At 52.3% G+C, this 21,763-nt stretch overlaps 5 protein-coding genes across 5 annotated transcripts; 4 read left to right on the top strand and 1 right to left on the bottom strand.

Moving 5' to 3' along the window:
• Positions 1-411: 411 nt before the first annotated feature.
• BDZ83DRAFT_760684 (chitinase) lies at positions 412-4,490 on the top strand (the record flags this gene model as incomplete). Its single annotated transcript, XM_060515167.1, has 7 exons — positions 412-540; positions 608-884; positions 1,080-1,243; positions 1,303-1,424; positions 1,485-2,813; positions 2,867-3,668; positions 3,734-4,490. The coding sequence occupies 7 exons, from the start codon at positions 412-414 to the stop codon at positions 4,355-4,357; spliced, it is 3,447 nt and encodes a 1,148-aa protein (XP_060360895.1). The 3' UTR covers positions 4,358-4,490.
• Positions 4,491-4,759: 269 nt separating this feature from the next.
• BDZ83DRAFT_795600 (uncharacterized protein) lies at positions 4,760-6,247 on the bottom strand (the record flags this gene model as incomplete). The annotated part of the gene is made up of 7 exons (XM_060515846.1): positions 5,948-6,247; positions 5,860-5,879; positions 5,752-5,788; positions 5,631-5,698; positions 5,101-5,573; positions 4,827-5,037; positions 4,760-4,768 (listed from the first exon to the last, which is right to left on the bottom strand). Exons 1-7 carry the CDS (start codon positions 6,132-6,134, stop codon positions 4,760-4,762), a joined length of 1,005 nt encoding a protein of 334 aa, XP_060360894.1. The 5' UTR covers positions 6,135-6,247.
• A 4,770-nt stretch (positions 6,248-11,017) lies between these two features.
• Positions 11,018-13,876, top strand: BDZ83DRAFT_586633 (uncharacterized protein; the record flags this gene model as incomplete). Its single annotated transcript, XM_060505967.1, has 1 exon — positions 11,018-13,876. The coding sequence occupies one exon, from the start codon at positions 11,018-11,020 to the stop codon at positions 13,874-13,876; it is 2,859 nt and encodes a 952-aa protein (XP_060360893.1).
• Positions 13,877-15,263: 1,387 nt separating this feature from the next.
• Positions 15,264-16,776, top strand: BDZ83DRAFT_633951 (uncharacterized protein). The gene is made up of 2 exons (XM_060509063.1): positions 15,264-15,993; positions 16,053-16,776. The coding sequence occupies exons 1-2, from the start codon at positions 15,612-15,614 to the stop codon at positions 16,454-16,456; spliced, it is 786 nt and encodes a 261-aa protein (XP_060360892.1). The 5' UTR covers positions 15,264-15,611; the 3' UTR covers positions 16,457-16,776.
• Positions 16,777-19,724: 2,948 nt separating this feature from the next.
• Positions 19,725-21,290, top strand: BDZ83DRAFT_586654 (oxalate decarboxylase family bicupin; the record flags this gene model as incomplete). The annotated part of the gene is made up of 4 exons (XM_060505969.1): positions 19,725-20,087; positions 20,147-20,361; positions 20,418-20,542; positions 20,596-21,290. The coding sequence occupies 4 exons, from the start codon at positions 19,725-19,727 to the stop codon at positions 21,288-21,290; spliced, it is 1,398 nt and encodes a 465-aa protein (XP_060360891.1).
• Positions 21,291-21,763: the final 473 nt, after the last annotated feature.

The raw sequence follows: 21,763 nt of genomic DNA, 5'->3' as shown, positions 1-21,763 counted from the left end.
GTGCCGATGGCAAAGTCATTTTAAGATTGTAATCTACTAGTTTAGACCCAGTCAGAAGCTGTTAGAAAGTACGGAATACGATGAGAACGATTCACGCTTGCCACGATACCAGCAATTACCTATGTCTTGATTGACCGCCCCAAATCATCTCAAAGAGGGGAGGTTGCAGGTTGATTGAGGTCTGGGTCGATCGTCACTTCCACAAAATCCTACACATGTCGAATGTGATACGACTTGTCTCTAGTCACCATGTGATCAAACCTGGAACCCCCTTGAATCCGAGCCGGCCGATGCTGACAGTCCTTTCCTTAGGTTTCCACGAAGAAACAAAAGAATGAGTTTATCTCGGGAACAGGAGGCATTCCAAGTTGAAATCACTCACACTGAAAGTTCATGGACGCAGTTGCAAGAATGAAGCTCTTCAAAACGGCTGTGCCGGTGTTCTGTCTCCTACTCGTTGCATCGGGAGTGATAGCCCAGCAAGACTACAGCTGTTCCTCCACTAGGCCATGCAAACTTGGTTGCTGTGGTAAGAATAATGTGAGTAAATTGTAAATCCTAGAATCCCAAGTTCAGAGAAAATTCCAATGATTGACCGGAAGACTAGGTCTGTGGCCTTGGGCCTAGCTATTGCGCACCCGCGAATTGCACTTCCAGTTGCAGCGCCAAGAGTGAATGTGACCCAGGCTGGGGATCCGCTTGGAGCCAGAGAGAGAAGTGCCCTCTGAACGTATGCTGCTCCAAGTTTGGCTTTTGCGGAACTACCAAAGAGTTCTGCGGCGACAAGAAGGTCAAGGCACCAAGTTGCCCTGGTGGCTCTTCTGCAGGCAAGCGAGTGATCGGCTACTATGAAGGGTGGTCAACAACAAAGGCCTGTAATGGACGTAAGTTCAAGTCACCATTCAAGGCAATCATCATTTGAAGCAATCGATTTTTTGTAAATGAATTGTCCTCAAGAGTAATTCACTTTCAAGACGAATCACCCTTTACGGTAATTACCTCTTGGAGTAATTCTGTGATTGCCTCTACGAGTAATTTTTGCACGATAAATAGGAGATCATTTACTGACGATTCGTCAGTGAACCCTGAGGACTTACTCTACACCGCTTACACTCATCTCAACTACGCGTTCGCCTTCATTGACCCGACATCATATAAGATTGCGAATATGCAAGACTCCGACTCGAAGTTCATGCCACGACTCACAGCACTGAAGAACTACAACCCTGGGATGGAAGTCTGGGTGAGCTTCCAATATCAACCTCTGTGTAGAAGAGCTCATCACTCAAGTTTGCAAACTAGATTGCCATCGGGGGTTGGAGCATGAACGACCCTGATCAGCCGACCAAGCGCACGTTTTCTGAACTGGCAGCATCAAAAGCGAAGCAAGACGTCTTCTTCTCATCTCTCCTGTCTTTTATAAAGTGAGTAGCTGTCGAGCATTCTATCTCAACGAATTTTACCTAACAAGAGACCGTCGCTAGTAAATATGGCTTCGATGGTGTCGACATCGACTGGGAATATCCCGTGGCCGAGGAACGCTCTGGCACTCCTGCAGATTACAAGAACCTGGTCACTTTTCTCAAGAATCTGCGCGCGGCACTGGGAACTAAGGGCCTCACTATCACGCTCCCAGCATCATATTGGTATCTCCAACACTTCGATCTCAAGAACATTCAGCCATACTTGGACTGGTTTAACATGATGAGCTACGACTTACACGGCACCTGGGATGGCACGAACCCTTATCTGGGACCGTACGTCAACAGCCACACAAACTTGACAGAAATTGACCGTGCCCTCGAGCTTCTGTGGCGGAACGACATCGACCCCAAGAAGGTCGTTATGGGCATGGGATTCTACGGGCGTAGCTTTACTCTCTCGAACCCAAGCTGCAAGTCCGCCGGTTGTGGCTTCAGCGCCGGTGGTATCCCAGGCAGATGTTCCGCGTCTGCTGGAACACTGATGTTCTCTGAGATCCAGGAGATTATCGATAAAGGCGGAGCTCAAGTGACAACAGACAAAACAGCAGCCGTCAAAATTGTCACTTGGGGCGGTAATCAGTGGGTGTCTTACGACGATGAAGAGACGCTCAAGTTGAAGATGGACTACGCCAACGGCAAATGTCTTGGAGGCGTCATGGTCTGGGCTGCATCAACAGACGACGCCAAGGGGACTGCAATCAAGGCTCTGGCGAAAGCTTCAGGCCGAACCGACTTGTCGAAATCTCTCTTCGCCAAAGCAGTCAGCAGCGACCCCAGCCAATGTGTCTGGGGCGAGTGCGGTGCATCGTGCCCATCTGGTCTCGTTCCGGTCGAGAGTTCTGGGAGCAACGCAAGTCCACTTGGCATCGAGCTTGGATGCAACCAGGGAAAGCGCAACTTCTGCTGCCCATCGAAGAACCCTCCAACCTGTAAGTGGAAGGGAAGTCCCAAGTTCTGTGGCGCGCTCGCGAAGAACCGATGCAGTGGCAAGGAGATCGAGATTGCTGCCAGCACAGACGGATGCTGGACTGGACACAAGTCTTTGTGTTGCACCAAGACTGATTCAACAAGTACTCTTGACTCTTGCGAGTGGCTTGGTGCTGCCCCGTTTTGCTCAGCTGGCGCGACTTTCGGATCCATCCTTGGACTCGGCACAACACCTGTTGCTGGAGCATTCTCCTTCCTTTCGTACGGCTGTCCCAACAAAGACAAGCCGAAAGAGCTTACCACTGGGAAGCAAGGAGAGGGTGGCCAGCAGACGTGTGCCTATAACGGAGGCTTCAAGAGCTACTGCTGCAAAGATCCCGTGCCTTGGAAAGAATGCAAATGGCAAGTACTCTTCGACGACACCCTGCCAGAAGCTTTGACTGACTGCCCTGTAGGCGATACGGAAACACTGCCTGGGTTCAATGGAAGCAGATACTGTCCGGCCCCCTCGCCAACCTCTTTTTCGACTTTTCAACAGACTGCAAGACCGGCTGTGAGAGTGGAGAAGTGACTGTCGCAACTGATGGCTTTGGCTGTCGCTCTGGGACATACTCTTATTTCTGCTGTGGTAACCCGAACACGCCTGTCGAGCCCAAGTTGCCGGAGATCAGTCTTTGTCCCAGCCCAGCAAACTTGCCGGACTTGTCCACGGTCCCAGAAGGAGGCTCGAGCCCCAAGAACGTGTTCAAAGAAGGCGATGTCTTTGATGATAACTGCATACTGCCGCCGACTAACAAGAGGCGACACATGATCCGAGCTGCTCGTCCGCATCAGAAGGGATTTGACAGCAATGGCACGAGCTCGGAGGAAGCAGAGCATCCGGTGCTCGCTGGTATGGATACTTCGGATCTCTTTGGAAGGTCGTTGGAGAAGCGCGGTGCCAGGGACGTTGCTATGAAATTGTGTGCACCCGGCAAGCAGAGCAGCAGCATCTACACTCAGAACTACCCCGGTGCGACCAGCATCATTCGCACTACTGGGAAGGCTTTCACTGTGGCTAAGCAGGGTGTCTGTGCCGCCGTTGGAATCACAGCTCTGACAAATCTTGATCCGAATACTAACTGGGTTACGGAGCATGTTTTCGAAAAGCAGGAGTTCCGTGACGCAGTTGAGTGGATGATGGATGGTAATACACCGAAGGGTGTTGCTCTCACAGCCGGGAAAGCCCCCTTTACTGGAGTCTTCGACCTCAATGGCGTAGGTTTACCTTCTGAAACTTTTGACAATGAATTTGGTGTTTCAGCTAACAGTCAACTGTGTAGCTGTTCCAAGATACCTGGCCTTCGAAGACGTATACCACCCTCACCATTGTTCGAGATTGGGCGGGCAACATCAACGACGCTTTCACAGGTCTTCTTGGTCGGACGTCGGATGCAGGTCTCAATAACGCAAACGTCGTCAACTTGCAAGTCTGTGACGCCGACTTCAACCGCTACAAAGAGTTCATCGTCGCCGGGAGTGACTTCATGAGCCAAGCAACGTGGAAGAACTACAGCCCCACAGGCCGCATCGCCATCTTGTCTGATGTGATTGACACCTTTGCGTATCGAGGTGAAGTAAGCGTCATTACCTCATACCAAAAAACATACGCTTCACTGGCCACCCTCTGGGGCGACTTCGGTCGATATGCTCTCAGCAAGGGCGTCAGCTACGACTTTGCGTCCGCGTGGAAGCAGATTGTTCCCGCCAATCTTGAGAGTCAAGTCTCATCCGCTCGGACACTGTTTGAGAGCTATGTTAAGAGCGAGCTCACGTTCTGGAAATCGACTGCTGCCGCGACAACGTACTCACCAGTAGTCGTCAAGGAAATGACCGACAAGCTGACGGACTGGCAGGGGAAAGTGACGACACTCATCGCGCTCCCAATTAGCAAGATGACAGCTTGATTTTGTTAAGGACCCTGCATTGGACTTTCTTTCTTCTCGTATAATATAGACATAACGAAACGTTTTCCCCGTCTCCCACTTCATTGGTGGTGTTGGTCTAATCCACCTGCTCTGCAGTATCTCGCAACCACAAACTCGCTCCTAGCTAGTACCTATTTCTTTGCTAGGCAACTTAGAACGATATAAACCCAATGATATGTTGATACTCTAAATACGCCCTCAATGCAGCAGGGTGTGGGCTTTAGCCTAACTCTGTTATTGTCTCCATGAAACCCACGGAACCCTTTCGAGCCCAATCCGGAGATCCAGGCTGTGAAAAAGGCGACGCTGTGACTTGGGAGTACCATTCATCCGACCAGATGCCTCTTTCCACATCTTCTGGCCTGAACGAGGTTACTCGACTCATTCTTTCTATCGGGAAGATCGAATCCCTATGTTCATGCACCACGCTCTCTGAATTAGTGCTTACAAGCACAGGCCCGGTTACCCCGGTGGTATTTACTGCCGTCAAATTTTGCGTTTGTAGCTTGCTGCCCATGAGAAATTTGAGTTCAAAGTACTTTTTGCTGCTCTGGCCGGTGTTGCAACTTGATTGTGGCGAACCATTGAATCCGCGCATGAACAGGATATTGATTGCTGGAAGACAGGCGCAGATCATGCCGATGCTCACTTCCGCAGTCCTAGTAGAGTTTCAGAGTCAGCGTCTGGTTCAACCCAAGAATTAAGTAAGTATGAGGACTGACCCGAGTAGATTGAAACGAATAAAGTCGACCGGCTCATCATCCGACTTTTGTAGCTGAATTACTAGAATCATCCGAACAATGCTTGCTGCTGTGGCGACGCCCCCTGCGCTGAGCATGAGAATCACTTTCAGTCGCTTTGTCCAAGACATTCGCAGGCTCAAAGCCACGGGTATCGGCAGACATAAGACGGCCGTGTCCGTGATGGCACTGACGGCAGTATCGGCTACGAAGATGGCTCGTTGATTGAAGCAGGTGGCGTTGAGAGTCGAGTCCCAGTAACCCGCGATCGGGTGGCAAATGAACACCTTGAGAAAGAGGACCGGCACATAGTATCCAGTCATGAACGTTATGACAGCATATGTACCAATGATGGTCTTCTTGTTCAGCCTGAAGACTCTGATCACGATGAGTAGCAGCGCGAGTTTTGTGAAATACGAGTTTGGGCCGTAGACAAGTGTGTCCGCGTACAGACCCTGTGGCGGTATTAGCGGTCAAGTCAACTGATGTCCGCATGGTTGAGGAGCAGTCACCTTCAAGAACCCAACGAAATTGTCCTTGGAAATCTCATAAATGTGGAAACCACCCCCGTAGCGATGCACTGAGATATGATCAGCCGCCGTGTAATTGCCTCAATAGCCCTTTGTTACTTACTCACGAGTGCCGTCGAACTGTAGCCGACCGATAGTATCTACTCATCTGTCAGGTCACGCTTGGACGCTATGGAGGTAACCGATTCGGCCACTCATCTAAGGGGCTTACCCAGGCGACAACTGCCATCCCTGTAATGATCAGCTTTCAATTCTAAAGCACAGAGACCAGGAGCGAAGTCCCAGTGACAGAGTCTTACAATCATCCAAGTAGAACGGCGGCGCGATGAGGGTTTTGGCATAAATACGCAGCATCATGAAGATACTGACAGACACGATGGAGAGAATCTGCGACACAAGATTGATGGTATGCAATACGTCCTGCGGGTGCTGAAAGTCGGGCACTACGCCTTTCGGCGGGGGGCCCGCCCCCTCCTTGTCAGACATCTCGCATCGGCGACCGGGAAATGTGGGTAAGCCGGTGGGAAAGGTCGGCGAGGTCGGCTCGGTGCGGGGCAAGACATAGTCGTCCCGTAGCTGATCACCTTGTTATCCGGAAGGGCGCTGCTGAGGTTGTCTCCAACTCGACATAAGACAGCTGGCAGCGCAACCAAGTTTCGTGGTCTGCAGAAACCGGTCTCCGCGGAGATGTCACTTGAGGGAAGCCTCTCGTATATAGTTGCCACAGAACGTTAGACATTTGTGCTTGTGATAGTGTCCCCCCAGGGAGAAACTATAGTCGAGCCCAGACCTTTGGGAGTAGTGAGCCTTGACCATGTCCTGATTGTCAAACTCTGATAGCTTCACCAAGACGTGAATCATTGATTGGCTCTTGGAACAATCGGCAGCTATGACGCCCGCACTCCGGAGAGATTTATGCATAGAAGAAGTGTGTTTTCGATGGACGGAGGAAGCTTCCTCTCACCCGATCATCAAGCTTCCTCGGTAGTTGCAATCCTCAAGACCTGCTGACGGATAACAAAGCTATCTGAGCCTCATCAGCGGAGAAATTAGACGGCAAAAATGTTACTTTGAGCCGTGCCCTCTACGAAGTGGCGCGTTTTTGAGGCGTCTTCGATACACTAGCCCATCACACAGATAAGTACCTGACTTTGATTAATCAGCGAGGAATCCAAATCCTTCCTTCCAATTGCCCAGTCTGATCTCAGGGTTGGCTCGTTTGGAGTTGACTCGTGAAAGAAAATGCTGCGTTACGTCTCCTTCCTGGCAGGATGGGAGCATATCCAGGTCCTGCGACGAAGTCGCTGCTACCAGCCCTCTCAGATACTTATGATGAATGCCACGCGACTCGATAGGGTGTGATGTCTCGAGACTGACTCAAAGACTTTTGAACGCTTTGCTATCAAGCGGGCAGGATACGCCAGGGCCAGGGTTCGCGGGGTAGCTGGGCACCGAAGCAGGCGGCGGTCTTTCACCAAGCAATCCCAGCTTCGCTTCGCGACACGTGGATGAATTGGGCAGTCAGACGTAACGCTCTCTCGATACTCAAAATTCGTCTCGAATCCTGAAGTGACAATTGGATCCCGTGGTCTCAGGACACATGCAACCTTCAGTCATGGTCAACCATGCTAGGATCCATGCCGAAACCGAGCGGACGTTTCTCGACATGGGCAGTTGCTTCGAGAAGTATGAGAGAATTTTCAATTCTTAAAGGACCCTTGAACTTTGGGCTCGTATAATCACAGAACATGGAGGCTCATCGAAAGTGGTCAACTATCAGTAGGTATCGAAACCGGAAGGACCCCGCAACTTGCAATCCGTCCCGGCGGTTTTGGGAAACTTCATAGCTGAAGCATCCTACTAAAACTTGACACATGCTCAATGGCTGCCCGTCGAATCCTCACCCTACGCCAACTCGGCTGGCTGTCATCGTATGAACTGGTAATCGTCTTCGGGTTCATCATACTATTCTGGCTTGCGGAAATACGAACCCTTCCATGGCCTGGGAACGATGTCAATTCGTGCGCGTGACCTGAAGATATGCTTTTCTCTCTCTGGCCTTACTTTTGTGACAAGAAGATTTAATGGGCGAGAATTACCCCGGATGAACACTGAGTCAATTGATTTCGCACCCGCACACTGCCAATATGTCCGCACCGTCGCTGTTGATACTTCTTCCCAAGGCAAGAACAAGTGTAATAGTGCGACTTGAGTCTGTTTGTTTATGTTTCTCCCATATATGCTACGCAGCACTGGATTCAATGGCGAGCGCCGAGGGGTGGCACAGACGGTAGCACGGTAGCTTGGCAGCTCCAGACTTCCGTCCAAAGAAGTTGAGTTCAACTCGACCCCGCAAGCAGCGGGGAAAGGGATGTGCTGTATTAAGTGGGCTGTCATCAAGCGGTTATGGAGTATTAACATCTATTGGGTGTCCATGTGGCCACTTGTCAGTTGCTGTGAGTGACTTTTGGCTTTATTGTCCTTTGGTCTCAATAATTTTGCCTTGCCGATGCTGCAGCTATATCCCGTAATTGTCGACATGCTTTTGACGCTGTAAGCCTTACAAGAAGTCCCTATGCCCACTCAGCGGACTCAGATGCTGCCCTCGAGATAATTGCCAGTGGAGATCATGGGAGGCCACGTTGATTATGTGCATGCTGAATGAACTACGAGTAACTTTGTTACTGCATTTTGATTTATTGCTGCTCTTAACAGAAGGAAACTTCCTCGTAGTGTAATACTGGTTGACGCATAGGATCTCTGTTGAGCGTTGACTTACAGACCAAACAGTTAGAATACCTATGAAAATCGTTTTGCTGTGTATGTAGTCTGAAAGACGCAAGGGGTAAGTAAATCTATGTGGGTACGTCACCGAGCATATGCATGCTACCCACGGGTCGTCACACCAGCAACCATCGCAAAACAGCCTCACTCGAGGAACGGTGACCAAGGGCCCGGGGACGTTGCAGACCTCTCGACCGCCTCGCCACGCCAGCCGCAGTAAAGCGCCCTTTGCAGTCTCAGGTGAGGGGGTATCTGCAGTGTGTTGCTTTTGGTACCTACAATTGATTGCAGTGAAGCTCAGCACCGTGGTTACTGCAATTATTATCACGTCTTCATTTCCCAGCTGCAGTAGCCTCTTTCCCTTTCCAGATCGTATTGGGAGAGACTGTCACCTCGTCGGTCCGGCAACAAGCTGGAGGAAGTGAGTTGAGCTCTAGGTGCAAACATGCCTCTCAAAGTTTAGATACGTAGCTGGCATCATTCTATGTCTATTCCGTGTCGTTGACTGACCCAGGGGATTGGGAGATGGGTTCCCCGTTATTGTCCAGGGTATACGGAGTATGCGCGAACAGCGACGGACGCGTCTCCACCCAGAATCCGGAGGTTCCATCTGTATTCCCCAAGGGTTCCAGAATCCAGATTTCCTATGGGCATCGCCTGACGAGGTCCACGTTACTTATTGCACGAGACACGTCGCCACCTGAATCGGCCGTCGGCCAATGGAGACTGATGAGGGGCTCGTGGATATTTGAGCCCCCGAATGTCGAGAGCGGGACGAGTTTATCGCCGCCCACTTTGAGTGCTCCTCCATCTGATAAGCCAGACATCAGGAGACGATCACGTTGTTCAGGCTGTTGCCACCATATAAGCCACGCGCCCGGGCGAAGACATCCTGCCTGATATCAGCCATCTTTTCAGTTCACTTTCCCAACCTCCATGATGCCTCACACTCGTGGAGGCTGAATAGATGAGCAGACCTCTGTTAAGCCTGTCTACAATGAAGTGGGAGGCCGGCAACAAGCCGGCCAGGGTCCGGACTCGACGACATGGCTCGGCCCGCAAAGCGGACGAATCAAACAACACCACGTCCAAGTCATGGTCCCCTGTCGGCTCCGGGAACGTGCAGTCTTCTAGTGGCTCCATCCCACGTTTGTTGCGTCCCAACTGTCTCGGCCTAGCCCAAGTAAAGCAAAGTGAACGATGCCCAACCCACAACACCATGCGCACAAACGGGGAGAGAAAGAGAAATTAGACGGCTGCCATTCGAATTCATTTCCGCCTGTTTGCCCTGCTCAAATCGACTGGTTGTGAAGCCCATGTCTTTTCCCCAAAATTCCTGACTCATCCCAGCCTTCAATAGACTCCCTGATTCGTTTTCTTCTGCCTTTGGTGGCCCGTTCGGCCCCTGCGAAATAGGGCTTCAATCCTGTTTGGCCCTCGACAGAGCAAGCTAAAGCATGAGAATGGACATGAGAATAAACAACCGCCGTCAAGTCGTTGGCGGGACTTTTTCCAATAGTGAGGGGGTGAAAGTACGAATATGCCGCCAAACATAGCAGAGGTCCAACGGAAGCAGTTGGCCTCAAAGTTCGACCGCAGTGTCAAGAGAGATTCAAATCCGTTCAGCAACGGGAGACTTACACATGTTCTTCGCCACTTGGGGATATTGCAAAGGTGTATTCTTAGATTCAGTCCTTCTCATAACCCGAACCCATTCGCCCAAGCTGATGGATGGTGGCACCCCCCAGTCTCCCGTTTTTTAGTCCCCGGCAGGCGGGAAGCGTTGATGGAGTCTAGACAAGGGGGGATTTAGGAACCCATGGGGGTGTACACCGTGGACCGTAGACACGGCCGATGGACTAGGGAAAGCAGGGTTTGCTCCTCCTGACAGCGGCATGGCCCAATCACCCGAGCCCTCTCTGCCCGAAGGGCGACGGAGTGACGACGTTGCGTTTGCAATATTCAACGCTACTTTGTGTCCCGGATGTAAGCTGGGCATCCCGCCAAACGGTTCCGTGGAGGGCCAGTTGGGAGTCCCGCTCTGGAGCCACGCCTCATCCCTGACACTGGCTCGTCTGGCTCGACCATCCCGTGTCCCGTCGCTCGCGGACGAAAAGTCGAGGGGCCCCCGAACTTGTTTTTTGACGTATGTGCCCTATTGGACGGGGGTAGGCGCGCTGGTGTGAGGCCACGGATGAAGGCGGGCAGTATCGAATATCATTTTCTGCCGGTTGGGCTCCTGTACGTAGATCGCCCTCCGCCTCCCTTTTTCCCCCTTCTTCCCTCCCACAACACTATACTCTGGATATTCTAAACAAAACCAACTTGCCTCCACATCCAGACTTCCTCTTCCGATCTCATCATTCTTTGATTGTAGATCCGAGCAGACCCGATATGCAACTTTACCCCTCATCAACTTACCAATACACTTTCAATGTCACTCGCAGAGTCCACCAGCCCCAGATCAGACGTCCAGCTTGGCACATAACTTGAGAACTCCCAAAGAAAAGAATAACATTACCATTTACCAGAGCTACTTGGCTCCTGAGCGAATCTCCATTTCACACATCTTTTTCACCGTCCTCATGGCTCCTACCCGTGATCCGGTGCCCGCGAAGGGCCGCGGTCGCTTCGCCAGACTCAGGCGGCCCTCAGTCTCCATCCCAGACAACACTCCTCTTGAGAGACTTGATCTCTCCAACGCCAACGTCTCCGAGATCCCAGTTGGCCCCATGGATCGTTCGGTAAACGACAGCGGATCCGACTTGAGCGTCAGCTCAGCCGGAAACTGGAGGAACAAGAACGGCGCCGCAAAGCCTCCCTTGAAGTTCAAACCCCCCATGCTTCGCACCCGTCCTTCTCGCCCTGAGCTCCGCCCAGAAATTAGCCGCCCATGGAGGCGGTCTACAGAGAACCTTTACACCACAGCCGATGAAACCAATGACTCGGATGTCGAGTCCAAGTACAGCTTCGACTCTCGCTCATCGCTCACAACCGCGACGAGCGTGGATGACTCTGACTCTCACTCCTCCAAGTCCGACTCATATACCCAAGCCATTCGGACTCGGCCATTCACCACCGAAAAGCAGGTCGTCAGGACCAACACCGTCCCTCCTGCACCAGCCAAGCCCGCCAACCTCAAGGGTACCCGCGTCGACGTCGTCGCGCCCAAGAGACAAACTATCCACATCGAGGTCGCCCCCGTAGCCCCTGCCCCTCCCGTGGTCCAACACATTACCTCACATGACCTCATCGAGCGTGAGAAGGTTCAAGATGAGCTCAACAAGCAGATCGCGCGCATGAGGGAGGAGGCCATGAGCCTTGTGACCAGGCAGACCGACACAGACAGAAGACTCGGAGATGCCCTCGACCAAATTTCGGTACTCTCAGCCGCCAAGGAGAAGACTGAGAAGCGACACCGTGAAGAAAGGACCCTCAAGGACCAGATAACTCGCGACTATGATGAGCAGAGCCGCCTCCTCGATGACGTGAGGAGTGCCCTTGGTGAACATGAGAAGAGGCTCGATGATGTTGAGCGTGAACGAGATCAGCTCAAGGGCATCAAGGAACAACTGGAAGTAAACGCCGTCAAGCTCGAGAGGGAGATCGAGCAAGAGAGAGACGCCAAGACAGAGGTTGCCACTAAGAATGCAGTGCTTGAGAAGGATCTCATTGAGCAAGAGAAGCTTCTTGCCGAGCAGGAGAAGCTCACCAAGAAATTTGAGGCACAGTGTCACGACCTTGAGAGGAGCGTCGGCGATGCTCACTTCGTCACCAAGGAGACTGAAAAGTCCCTCATCAAGAGGATTGCCGCTCTCGAGATGATCAAGAACACCATGGAGATCCGTGTCACCGGACTTGAGACGGACCTCATCCGCAAGGGCACTGAGATCGGCGACATCACCGCCGAGCGTGACCTTCTCCGAATGGAAGTCGACAAATACAAGCCCCAAGTCGACGAACTCAACCGGGAAAACGGCGCCTTGATAGAGGCCAAGAAGGGTCTGGAGGCACGCATCGACGACCTCGACCAACAGAAGAAGGGTCTCGAGGCAAACATTGAGAAGCTCGAGACGGAGAAAAAGGACGCCCAGGCCAGCTTTGATGCCCTCGAGGCCGAGAAGAAGGGCCTCGAAGCCGACATGGAGAAGCTAAACACCGAAAAGAACGACATCCAGACCCGCTTTGGCACCCTTGAAGGTGAAAAGCAAGAGGTCGAGGTCCGTCTCACCCAGCTCGAGACTACCAACACCGACATCCAGACCCGTTTCGAGAGCCTCGAGGCCACCAAGGGCGAGCTTGAGCTCAGCAAGGGTGAGCTCGAGACCCAGGTGAAGGGCCTCGAGGGGTTCAAGACCAAGTACGACAAGCTCAGAACCCGTATCGAGGGGCTCAAGGGCAAGAACACGACACTCCAGGGGCAGGTCGGCGAGCTTCTCAAGGACCAGGACGACAAGATGTCTCAGATCTCTAGTCTCGCAGAAGAGCGCGACATCCTTCGCTCGGAGAATGAGTCGCTCAAGGACGAGAACGAGTCTGTCACCAGCGAGCTCCGGCGCGCCGAGTCACTCATGGGATCTATCGCCGGCTCTCTCCCCGGTTCACTTGCACCTTCGATCATCGGTTCCGCCGCCCCGTCCGTCATCGGCTCCGCGGATGACAGCGATACGGACACTGTCAAGGGTGAGGATGATGAGGCCCCTCCCGCTCCCGAAGAGGCTCCTCCAGCTCCTCCGGTGCCTGAGGAAGCACCCCCCGCACCCCCAGCGGAGGAGCCTCCAGCGGTCCCCGTCATCGAAGTCATCGAGGAGGCTGAGGTTGTCGAAGAAGCACCGGCACCTGCACCAGAAGAAGTCAAAGATGACGCCGCCAGCGTCACCTCAGCGGCACCCTCTGAGCTCTCCAAGGCCATCCCCGAGCCCGAGCTCGCCCCAGCTCCGGAGCCGGAGGCAGCTCCCGTCGCGGCCGAGTCCGTCTCCGCCAAGTCCATCACGCCCTCTGAGCCCGCTGTCATGGAGGAGCTCCGCAACCGTATCGCCGAGCTCACGGACCGCAACGACCAGCTCCAGTCCGAGACAGTCAAGCTCGGCTCCCTCACCGCCGAGCGTGACGATCTCGTCACCCGCGTCGCAAGACTGGAGACGGAAGCCGTCATGGCGCCTGCGCTGCGCCAGGAGAACGCAACCTTGACGTCGCAGCTGTCTCTCGTCAATGCCCAGCTCGACGGCATGCGCGCTTCCTACGACGCCTCGGTCGCCGAGGTCAACAGCCTCAAGGACCAGATTGGCCAGCTGCGGGGACGTCTGTCTACGCCTTCTGTGCAGTCGCGCTCTCGGGAGTCGTCCCACGCGAGGGCGCCGTCGACGAAGACGAAGAAGAATGATGATAAGAAGAAGGAGCAGTTGGTGGTTGTACGCAACCCCAACGAGCGAGGCGGGATGTGAGTCTAACCCATCACCTTTCAACGTTCTATGTTCTGAAACACTATGCTGACCATCATATTTAGTCAAATCATACGAAGATGCGATCTACGGGGTATGAAGAGATCGTCCTCTCAGCACTCTCACTCCGAGGGCGACAAGAGCGACTAAATCCTCACGACTTGTTTTGAGATTATGGGCATGGGAATAGCGAGGGAATGACGAGGTGTTTAGCGTGGCGAAGGACGGACGGACGGACGGGTAGCACGAGTATAGCGTTTCCTTTGTGTTTTCTTTCTTCTCCTTTTCTGTGTTCGTGTTGGGGCAACATAGCATGCGATGGATTGATTCGTCGCTTGGGTCTTTCATTGAAACTTCTACTCTTTCTCCTTTGTCACTGTGGAATTTGGAATGGGCATGGATACGGAACGGACTAGACATGTAACGGATCGCATGGGCGGATTCTGGAAGACGGTGTGCCCTCAAGGGCGCGAAACAGCATGCATCTTGTAGACTTCTTGTGTCGTATAGCTAGTTACTTGGTCTTGTATTTAGATAGCGCCATCGTAGGTTATCAGGTAATCATTATTGCCATCTATTGGATCCCCCTGACGCCGTGCTCGTGTCGTAGCTCCCAGCCCCCCGACCTGTCAGATTGCCACGGCCCATCACGTCCTCGGAGGTGCCATCGACTAGCTCAACAACGTGGCTCCTCCGGAGATATTAGAGCAACAACTAATTCTTAGTCAATATGAACCGACTTGTTGGAGCTGGCAGCGCGAGCCTTTGCCTCCGTCAGCGCGCTTAGTCGACTCAGGCCATGCCCGCTAAGAGAGACGCCAACCGATTGGCCGACGCCAGACCTCGTGGAGATTCAGCTCCAATAGTTCACGATAAGCGTATTTGGTGTTCTGACAAGTTTACCACATCCTCGGCTCGACGAGAAGGTCTCCTCTCCCACTTTCTCGATACGATCGATGCCAGACAGAATACCTTTCTATTAAGACTCATCAGATGGCTTGCAAAATTTTCATCCCTGTATGTTTCTCTCTTTTCCCCGCGGGATCCAGAATGTTAAGCTTTTATTATTGTCTTACTTATCCAGTCCACCACCTTGTGGGTAACTTTGAGGGGAGCCGACTACCTTAGGTAATGAAGTGAACGCCATGAAGTTTGCTCCGCCAATATTCGTATTGGTTTTTTCGAGCTCTTGTGAGGTCATAACCTCCTCATCTTTTCATCGGGCTCAAGACCTCTCGAGGTAGATCAATGACGCAGCACCGAGGAAAGCTCTCCTCGGTAGTAGTCTGTGTTACTTACTCTCACTCCAACCGAGACGCAAGAGGCAAAGAATTCCCAAGAAAGCCATGGATTCCCGCCGTGTCGCTCAACACCAAAGCAAGTGGATGCCCTCGGCGCCACTATGAGCTGCTGAATCCGGCTTGAGCCCGGTCAGGCACACCTCTCAACAAGCTGCGGTCTAGTCTAGACGCCACAGGAACCTAGGAGCTGGAGAAGACGAATTGGAAGCTCCGATTGGTCTCGTGTGTCTCAAGGACGGATGTGGGAACGTGCGTGGCTGCAAACGCTGAACCGCAACATTCCAGAGCTCCTCCTCCAGCCCGGAAACTAGATACTTACGGGAACATCTCACTCAAACCTAGACAAAGCTGTTCTGGCCCGAGCTAGGAATAGATCGGGTGTAACCCCCCGCAGATGCTTATTTCGGTGACCTAAAGGCAGCTGGTCCGGGGTGTATATGAGAAGCAGGTGTTTCCACCTTGTCGAAACCCGGGTTACCTCTCTCCCATCAGCTCATTCAACTCTCGCTTCACCAGGTATACCCAACACCTTCGTTGTTGTTCTAGTCACTCAACTCCTAGTCAAGTCACTCGGCATCACCTCAACCGTCAACATGAAGTTCACCGCTGCCATCATCGCCTTCGCTGGCCTGGCCGCCTCCCAATCCCTGGCCGATGTCCCTACTTGTGCCCAGAAGTGCTTGGCCGACGCCGTCACTTCCACCGGAAAGTGCACTGTTGGTGACATCTCCTGCCTCTGCAGCGCTGCCAACTACCAGGCCATCGTCACCGCCGGTACTCCCTGCGTCCTCGCTAGCTGCGGTGCCGACGTTGCCGTCAGTAAGTTCATAACCAAAGCCCTCGTCTTACTCAACATGATCCTAACTCTGTCCCTCAAGACCAGGTCCTCCCCGCCGCTGGCAAGATCTGCGCCGCCGTCGCTGGAGGTGGTGGCCCCGCCTCCGCTGCTTCCTCGGTCGTCGCTTCGGCCTCTGCTGCTGCATCTTCCGTCGTTCAGTCGGCCTCTGCTGCCGTCTCCTCCATTGCCTCTGCTGCCACCAGCAAGGCCGCTTCCGCCGCCTCCTCCGTCGCTTCAAGTGCTTCCCGCGCCGTCACGAGCGCTGCCTCGTCCGCCGCCGCTGGCACCACTCGCACTGCTGTTGTCACGAGCGCCACCACCACCCGCAACGGCACCTCTACTGCCACTGCTACCGCCACCCCCGTCACCGTCAATGGTGCCGCTACTCAGGGCCCTGTTGGCGTCTTGGCTGCTCTCGCTCTCGGTGCTCTTGCCTACTTGTAAACGAGTTCGCAAAGCTGTCATGGCTCAACATATGGCACAGCTTATATGCTGGGCCACTCTCTTGACGAACTTGACCTCATCTTAGGCTCATTAGTCTGCAACATCGAGGCGCAAAAAATATAGATATAATTGTAATCCATGTGGCAATTCAACTTGTGTTCTCATGTTATGTGCTATGTAATGACCTCGTCGATACAATGACCACGCTCTAGGAACTCGGCTTCATCTCGTCTTTGCATAATTCACCGGGACATTCTATGATACACTGGCAGTGAGTAGAATGAGAAAGTAGTAGGTCTTCTGCTCAATAATAGGAAGCGTTCTTTATATCGGCAGACAAGCCCGCAGGCTGTCACTGGTGACTGTGCTGAATATACATGTGCTCTCATCCGAGTTGTTCCACAGCGTCATTGATCCCTAGCTTCATCATGCTTCTCATTGCCAACATCATCGTCTCATACTCGCTATTCCTGCTTGTCATTCCATGCCTTCTCGTTTCCTCCGACGTGGGGATAGGCTGCAAGGGTAGCCAAATCAATCAACCTCCAGAGACTAATAATGCAGCGTGTACTCATCGAAGCGATTGTCATCGAGACCAGGGAGGATCTGCGGCTGCTGTCCAGGGATGATATAGTTGTTGACGGCCTCCACGGCACGGTCGTTCTGGTGGACATCCGGCTCCTGAACGTTGTTGGGGTGCCAAGGAGCCATTGGGGCCAAATGCGCATGCTGCTGGTGCTCGAAGTCATCGAGCGCGAGAGCTGGATGGTACGCGTGGACATCTTCAAAGGGCATAATTGCATAGCGAGGCAGAGGGGGCGAAAAACTGGGAAGATGAGGCTCCCGAGAAACGCTCAAAATCATATTCGTATGCACTTCAGGATTTCTAATGGGTCCCTCATCGTTCTCTTCATCAGCCATTGCCGCCGCCATGAAGTCCTCGTTTTACTCCTTAATCTTTCTCGCGTTGTTGCCGTCCCAGGTTTTGCGGTCGACATTGGCGCCAGAGGGCATCATGGTAGGAGGTCACATTTCGGCCGAAGAAGGGAAACCGCGTAGCCTTCCGACTGAGGCTTTGGTTCATCAACCGCGGGTCTGTTAGTCGCCTGAACAGTGGTGGTAGAGTCGTAGTCGGGTTTCTCGGCGGCCACCAGTTCGCCAAAGTTGGCCAGAGTGAGGTCCTTCGCGACTCAGTACTTGTATAGGACCAGGTTGTTTTTCGACAATCAGATTATGGGACGATTAGTTGTAGACATTGTATCTGATACGTACACGCCAGGCTTTGAACCTCCTGCCATCCTGCTCTGATGGAAGCCTTTGCTGGCGAAGCGAATTGTTTCCAAGTTGGCGATTCACTTTGAGGTGTTTGAAGAAGATGAAGAAAGCCCTGAAGGTTTGATTTGATTTTGAAAGAAGGTCAGTGACGGTATCACAAAAGATTTGTTTGAAATCATGGACGCAGGCCTCTGTCAAAGCCCTAACAGGCAGTGTTTATGGTCTACGTGACTATGGCTGATCCTGTGTGAGGCTACAGAATGCTGATGCCTCGGGTTCAGTCGAGGCGTCCCTTGAAGCGCTTTATCTGATGTTTTTCTAGCCAGTTGGTTCTTGTGTACGTGAGATTGGTCGAAGATCTGCCAGATATGAGTTCAGTGTCATGCAATACACTTACACCATTGCCCAGTGTTGACAAATAAAGGACTTGATACATATTGTCATATTTAGTCCGGTGAGAACATTAAGCAATAAGAGCGTGTTTTTCGTTACTAAGGTACATAAACGAGTTCATCACGTAAGATACATGTATCCAGCCTGGCCAATTTCCCTGGTCCAGAATTTGAAACTGTGTTTAGCAAGTTGCAACATCTGACTCCCACAAGCCTACTTCACGTTTGAGAGTTTTACGAACAGTTTGTGTCACATAGTATCAATCTCAGTACTTACAGTACTTGAATTCTTGATGTTATGCTCCCTTTACTAATCTACTCGATCCTAAGGCGCTGAGAGAATACATTGATATTTTCTCATCGATTATCGCATTTTCCCATAGGGAATGGCTTTCCTTACTGTTGGATACTCAGTCAGGTATAGTACATAAATCAAGACTGGAAAATTGGCTTTGACTGAGGTGTCATTAGAAAGGTTTATCATAGCTAGTTCGGATCGAGGCCTGGGTACATTTGGAGCAGTAGGCAAACATTGTTCACATGTACCATGTGGAACCCATCATAATTTACCGAGAGAAGTTGAATGAATGATCGTCTTATGATAGCCAAGACTCGGACTACTTGAACTCGATGCGCATTGGAAGACTTCAGGGTATGTACATCCAGGCCAAGAAAAAGAGGCGGGTGACATTTTCCAAAGTCAAGTCACAGGCAAGCGAGGTAACCTGACCGAAGCCAAGAAAGAGAAGGTAGGCAGGAACGTAAGTAGACAGTAACGTAAGTAGGCAGGCATGAAGGCACGGCAGGCACCTCACCTGGAGTGGTCTTGCCCTTTGAGGAATGCCCTCATATGTATTTTATGCACAAATCCGGCAGTGTAAACAAAGCGGAACATCTTGTAATGTACGACGCGTCATCGTTTTGATGCAATAATCGTCTACACAATGCTGCTTTACTCGTCTTCTGTATCTTCCAACGTGCTCTTCACATTTCACCCCCTTCACAATCGTTGCAGAATCAGCCAAGCTTTACCACTCTTGCTTGGGTGCCGTCCAACATGCCAAAAGACCAGCCCAGGTCGCCAATGACACGTAGTGGCCTCCAATCATTTACGGCTTACAGGGGTCGGAGCTTGGGGTAAAGGGGGCCTGGGCAGCGCCGATTACAGCGGTACCCCGCAGCATCGACACCTCGCCGCGCTCGGTTGAGCTCCTCCTCCTCCTCACCTCACATCATTGATAGCTCCATTACCTCAGGTCCTCGACCCATGGTATGCGGAGATGCGTCGGCATTCACTCGGAGGCAGGCTTTCTATGGTCGACAACACTACCGAACCTCAGTATGGCCTCCGATAGCAGTGTAACTGGTCGAGACAGCTTACCAGGGGTTCGAAACCGTATGTTCATTGGTCAATCAGGAACTTCTCCGAGCTTCGAGCTCCGAAATCTTCCCAGCTCAGGACCGAGGATCTTCGCGTCTTGGCTACAAAGTGTGGAATATAAAAGCCAGCGCGGCCAATTTACCTTTCTCGTTGTGAAAGACGGATCACCTGCAGCTCCTTCTTCCTAACATCCTCTGCTTTCACGCTTCTCACCACCATCATGCATATCCCGCTGCTCCTCTCGGGAGCTGTCTTAAGCTTCATCGCTCCGACCCTCGCAGTACCTGTTCAGGACAGTCCTCGCCAGCGCCTCCTCGACGGCAAGGGTCTTCCTACAAAGTACCGCAGCGGCTCGCCTCCCTACACTCCCGGCCACAAGGACAAGTACGATAGTCCCATCGACTCTATTGGCGACGAGCTCGATCCCTTGCCGTACCGCAATGGCCTCGGAGCCTCTGTTCTCGGTCCTTGGAACGAAGCTCGATCCAGACAGAACCCGGATCTCGTTCGACCTCCAGGCACTGATCACGGCAATCTTGCCAACATGCGTTGGAGTTTTGCTGATTCTCACATTCGCATCGAGGTTCGTTTGTCCTCATAGCTTCTGTTGAAGCATAGTGGTACTAATTAGCACGTTTGTAGGAGGGTGGTTGGACTAGACAAACCACGATTCGCGAGCTTCCTACTAGCATCGAGCTGGCCGGTGTCAACATGCGCCTTGACGAGGGAGTTGTTCGCGAGCTCCACTGGCACAAGGAAGCTGAATGGGCCTATGTCCTTGATGGCAGCTGTCGTATCACCGCCATTGACTACGAGGGAGGCAACTTTATCGACGACGTCCAAAAGGGTGACCTCTGGTTTGTTTCCACTTCTTTTCTGCTTCTTATCCATCACGCTAAACAGTTCTGTCCAGGTACTTCCCGTCTGGTGTGCCTCACTCACTTCAAGGTCTCGGCGAGAACGGAACTGAATTCCTCTTGATTTTCGACGACGGACACTTTTCTGAGGAGTCTACATTCATTCTAACAGACTGGCTTGGTATTATGCCACCAAGAGACAACAAGACTTCAAGTTGACTGACAATATAATAGCACACACCCCCAAGTCTGTCATCTCCAAGAACTTCAAGCTGGCCCCCGAGGTCTTTGCCAACATCCCCGAGGGAGAGAAGTACATCTTCCAAGGAACCACACCCGGCTCCATCAGCCACGAGGCCCCCGACGGAAAGGGCGTCAAGAAATCAAAGCATCATTTCACACACAAGATGCTTGCACAGGAACCCAAGAAGACGTCTGGCGGCGAAGTCAGAGTAACAGACTCCAAGAACTTCCCCATCTCAAAGACCATTGCTGCTGCCCACGCCATCATTGAGCCCGGCGCTCTCCGCGAGATGCACTGGCACCCCAACGCCGACGAGTGGTCCTTCTTCATCAAGGGCCGCGCCAGAGTCACGATCTTCGCCTCCGAAGGAAACGCCAGGACGTTCGACTACGTGCCAGGGGACGTTGGCATTGTTCCGAAGAACATGGGTCACTTTGTGGAGAACATTGGCGACGAACCCCTCGAGATGCTCGAAATCTTCCGCGCCGACGAATTTAGAGACTTTTCCCTATTCCAGTGGATGGGAGAGACGCCCAAGAAACTGGTCGTCGACCATCTCTTCGCCAACGACCCCGATGCTGGAGAAAAGTTCTGGGACAAGGTCAAGAGCGCCGAGAAGGACGAGATCACCAAGGACACTAGCGTCGATGCCGAGGATGTTCAGACCGAGACGGAGGAACTCTGATGGTCATACAACGACATGGAACGGAAACATCATGCATGGAAACATTGGAAACGGGAACGAGGTGGCTGAGTCCTTTGCCCTCGGTCATCGTCTGTGCTCTGGCGGCATTTTGTTTCGTTGGGCGATGAAACGTCTACAGCCAGTGGACACAAACATCATCTCATTTGTCGACAGAAATTGTTGATCAGTCAATAATACCATTTCATTATTCTTGGCAACAAAGTCTATGATGTCTAGAAACAAACCCGTCCTCGCGCCTTCGCACTTTGGCTTTTTGGACGCCGTTTCCACCTTTGATACTGTGTCTCCCACTGCCATCAGACAAAAGCCTTTTTTACTCAGAGTCTATGAAGTCAAGGTAACCTACTCAAGGTTTACTGACAGAACTGGGCTTGTAAAGGGCATCCATGCCAGCTACTCCGGAAAGCATCCGTCCAAACACGATCGGATTACTCATTTCCCGCTGCCAAGTC

The sequence above is a fragment of the Colletotrichum acutatum genome (assembly GCF_030867785.1).
Source record: "Colletotrichum acutatum strain CBS 112980 chromosome Unknown BDZ83scaffold_108, whole genome shotgun sequence".
Taxonomy (NCBI): Eukaryota; Fungi; Ascomycota; class Sordariomycetes; order Glomerellales; family Glomerellaceae; genus Colletotrichum; species Colletotrichum acutatum.
The sequence above is the reverse complement of the archived record's forward strand: the minus strand, read 5'-3'. Positions and strand labels throughout refer to the sequence as shown.

Bases quoted from the DNA above. Each gene is read 5' to 3' on its own strand.
- BDZ83DRAFT_633951 (XM_060509063.1), top strand. From the start codon at position 15,612: ATGAGAAGCAGGTGTTTCCACCTTGTCGAAACCCGGGTTACCTCTCTC. The intron at 15,994-16,052 runs GTAAGTTCATAA...CTGTCCCTCAAG, and splicing joins CGGTGCCGACGTTGCCGTCA to ACCAGGTCCTCCCCGCCGCT.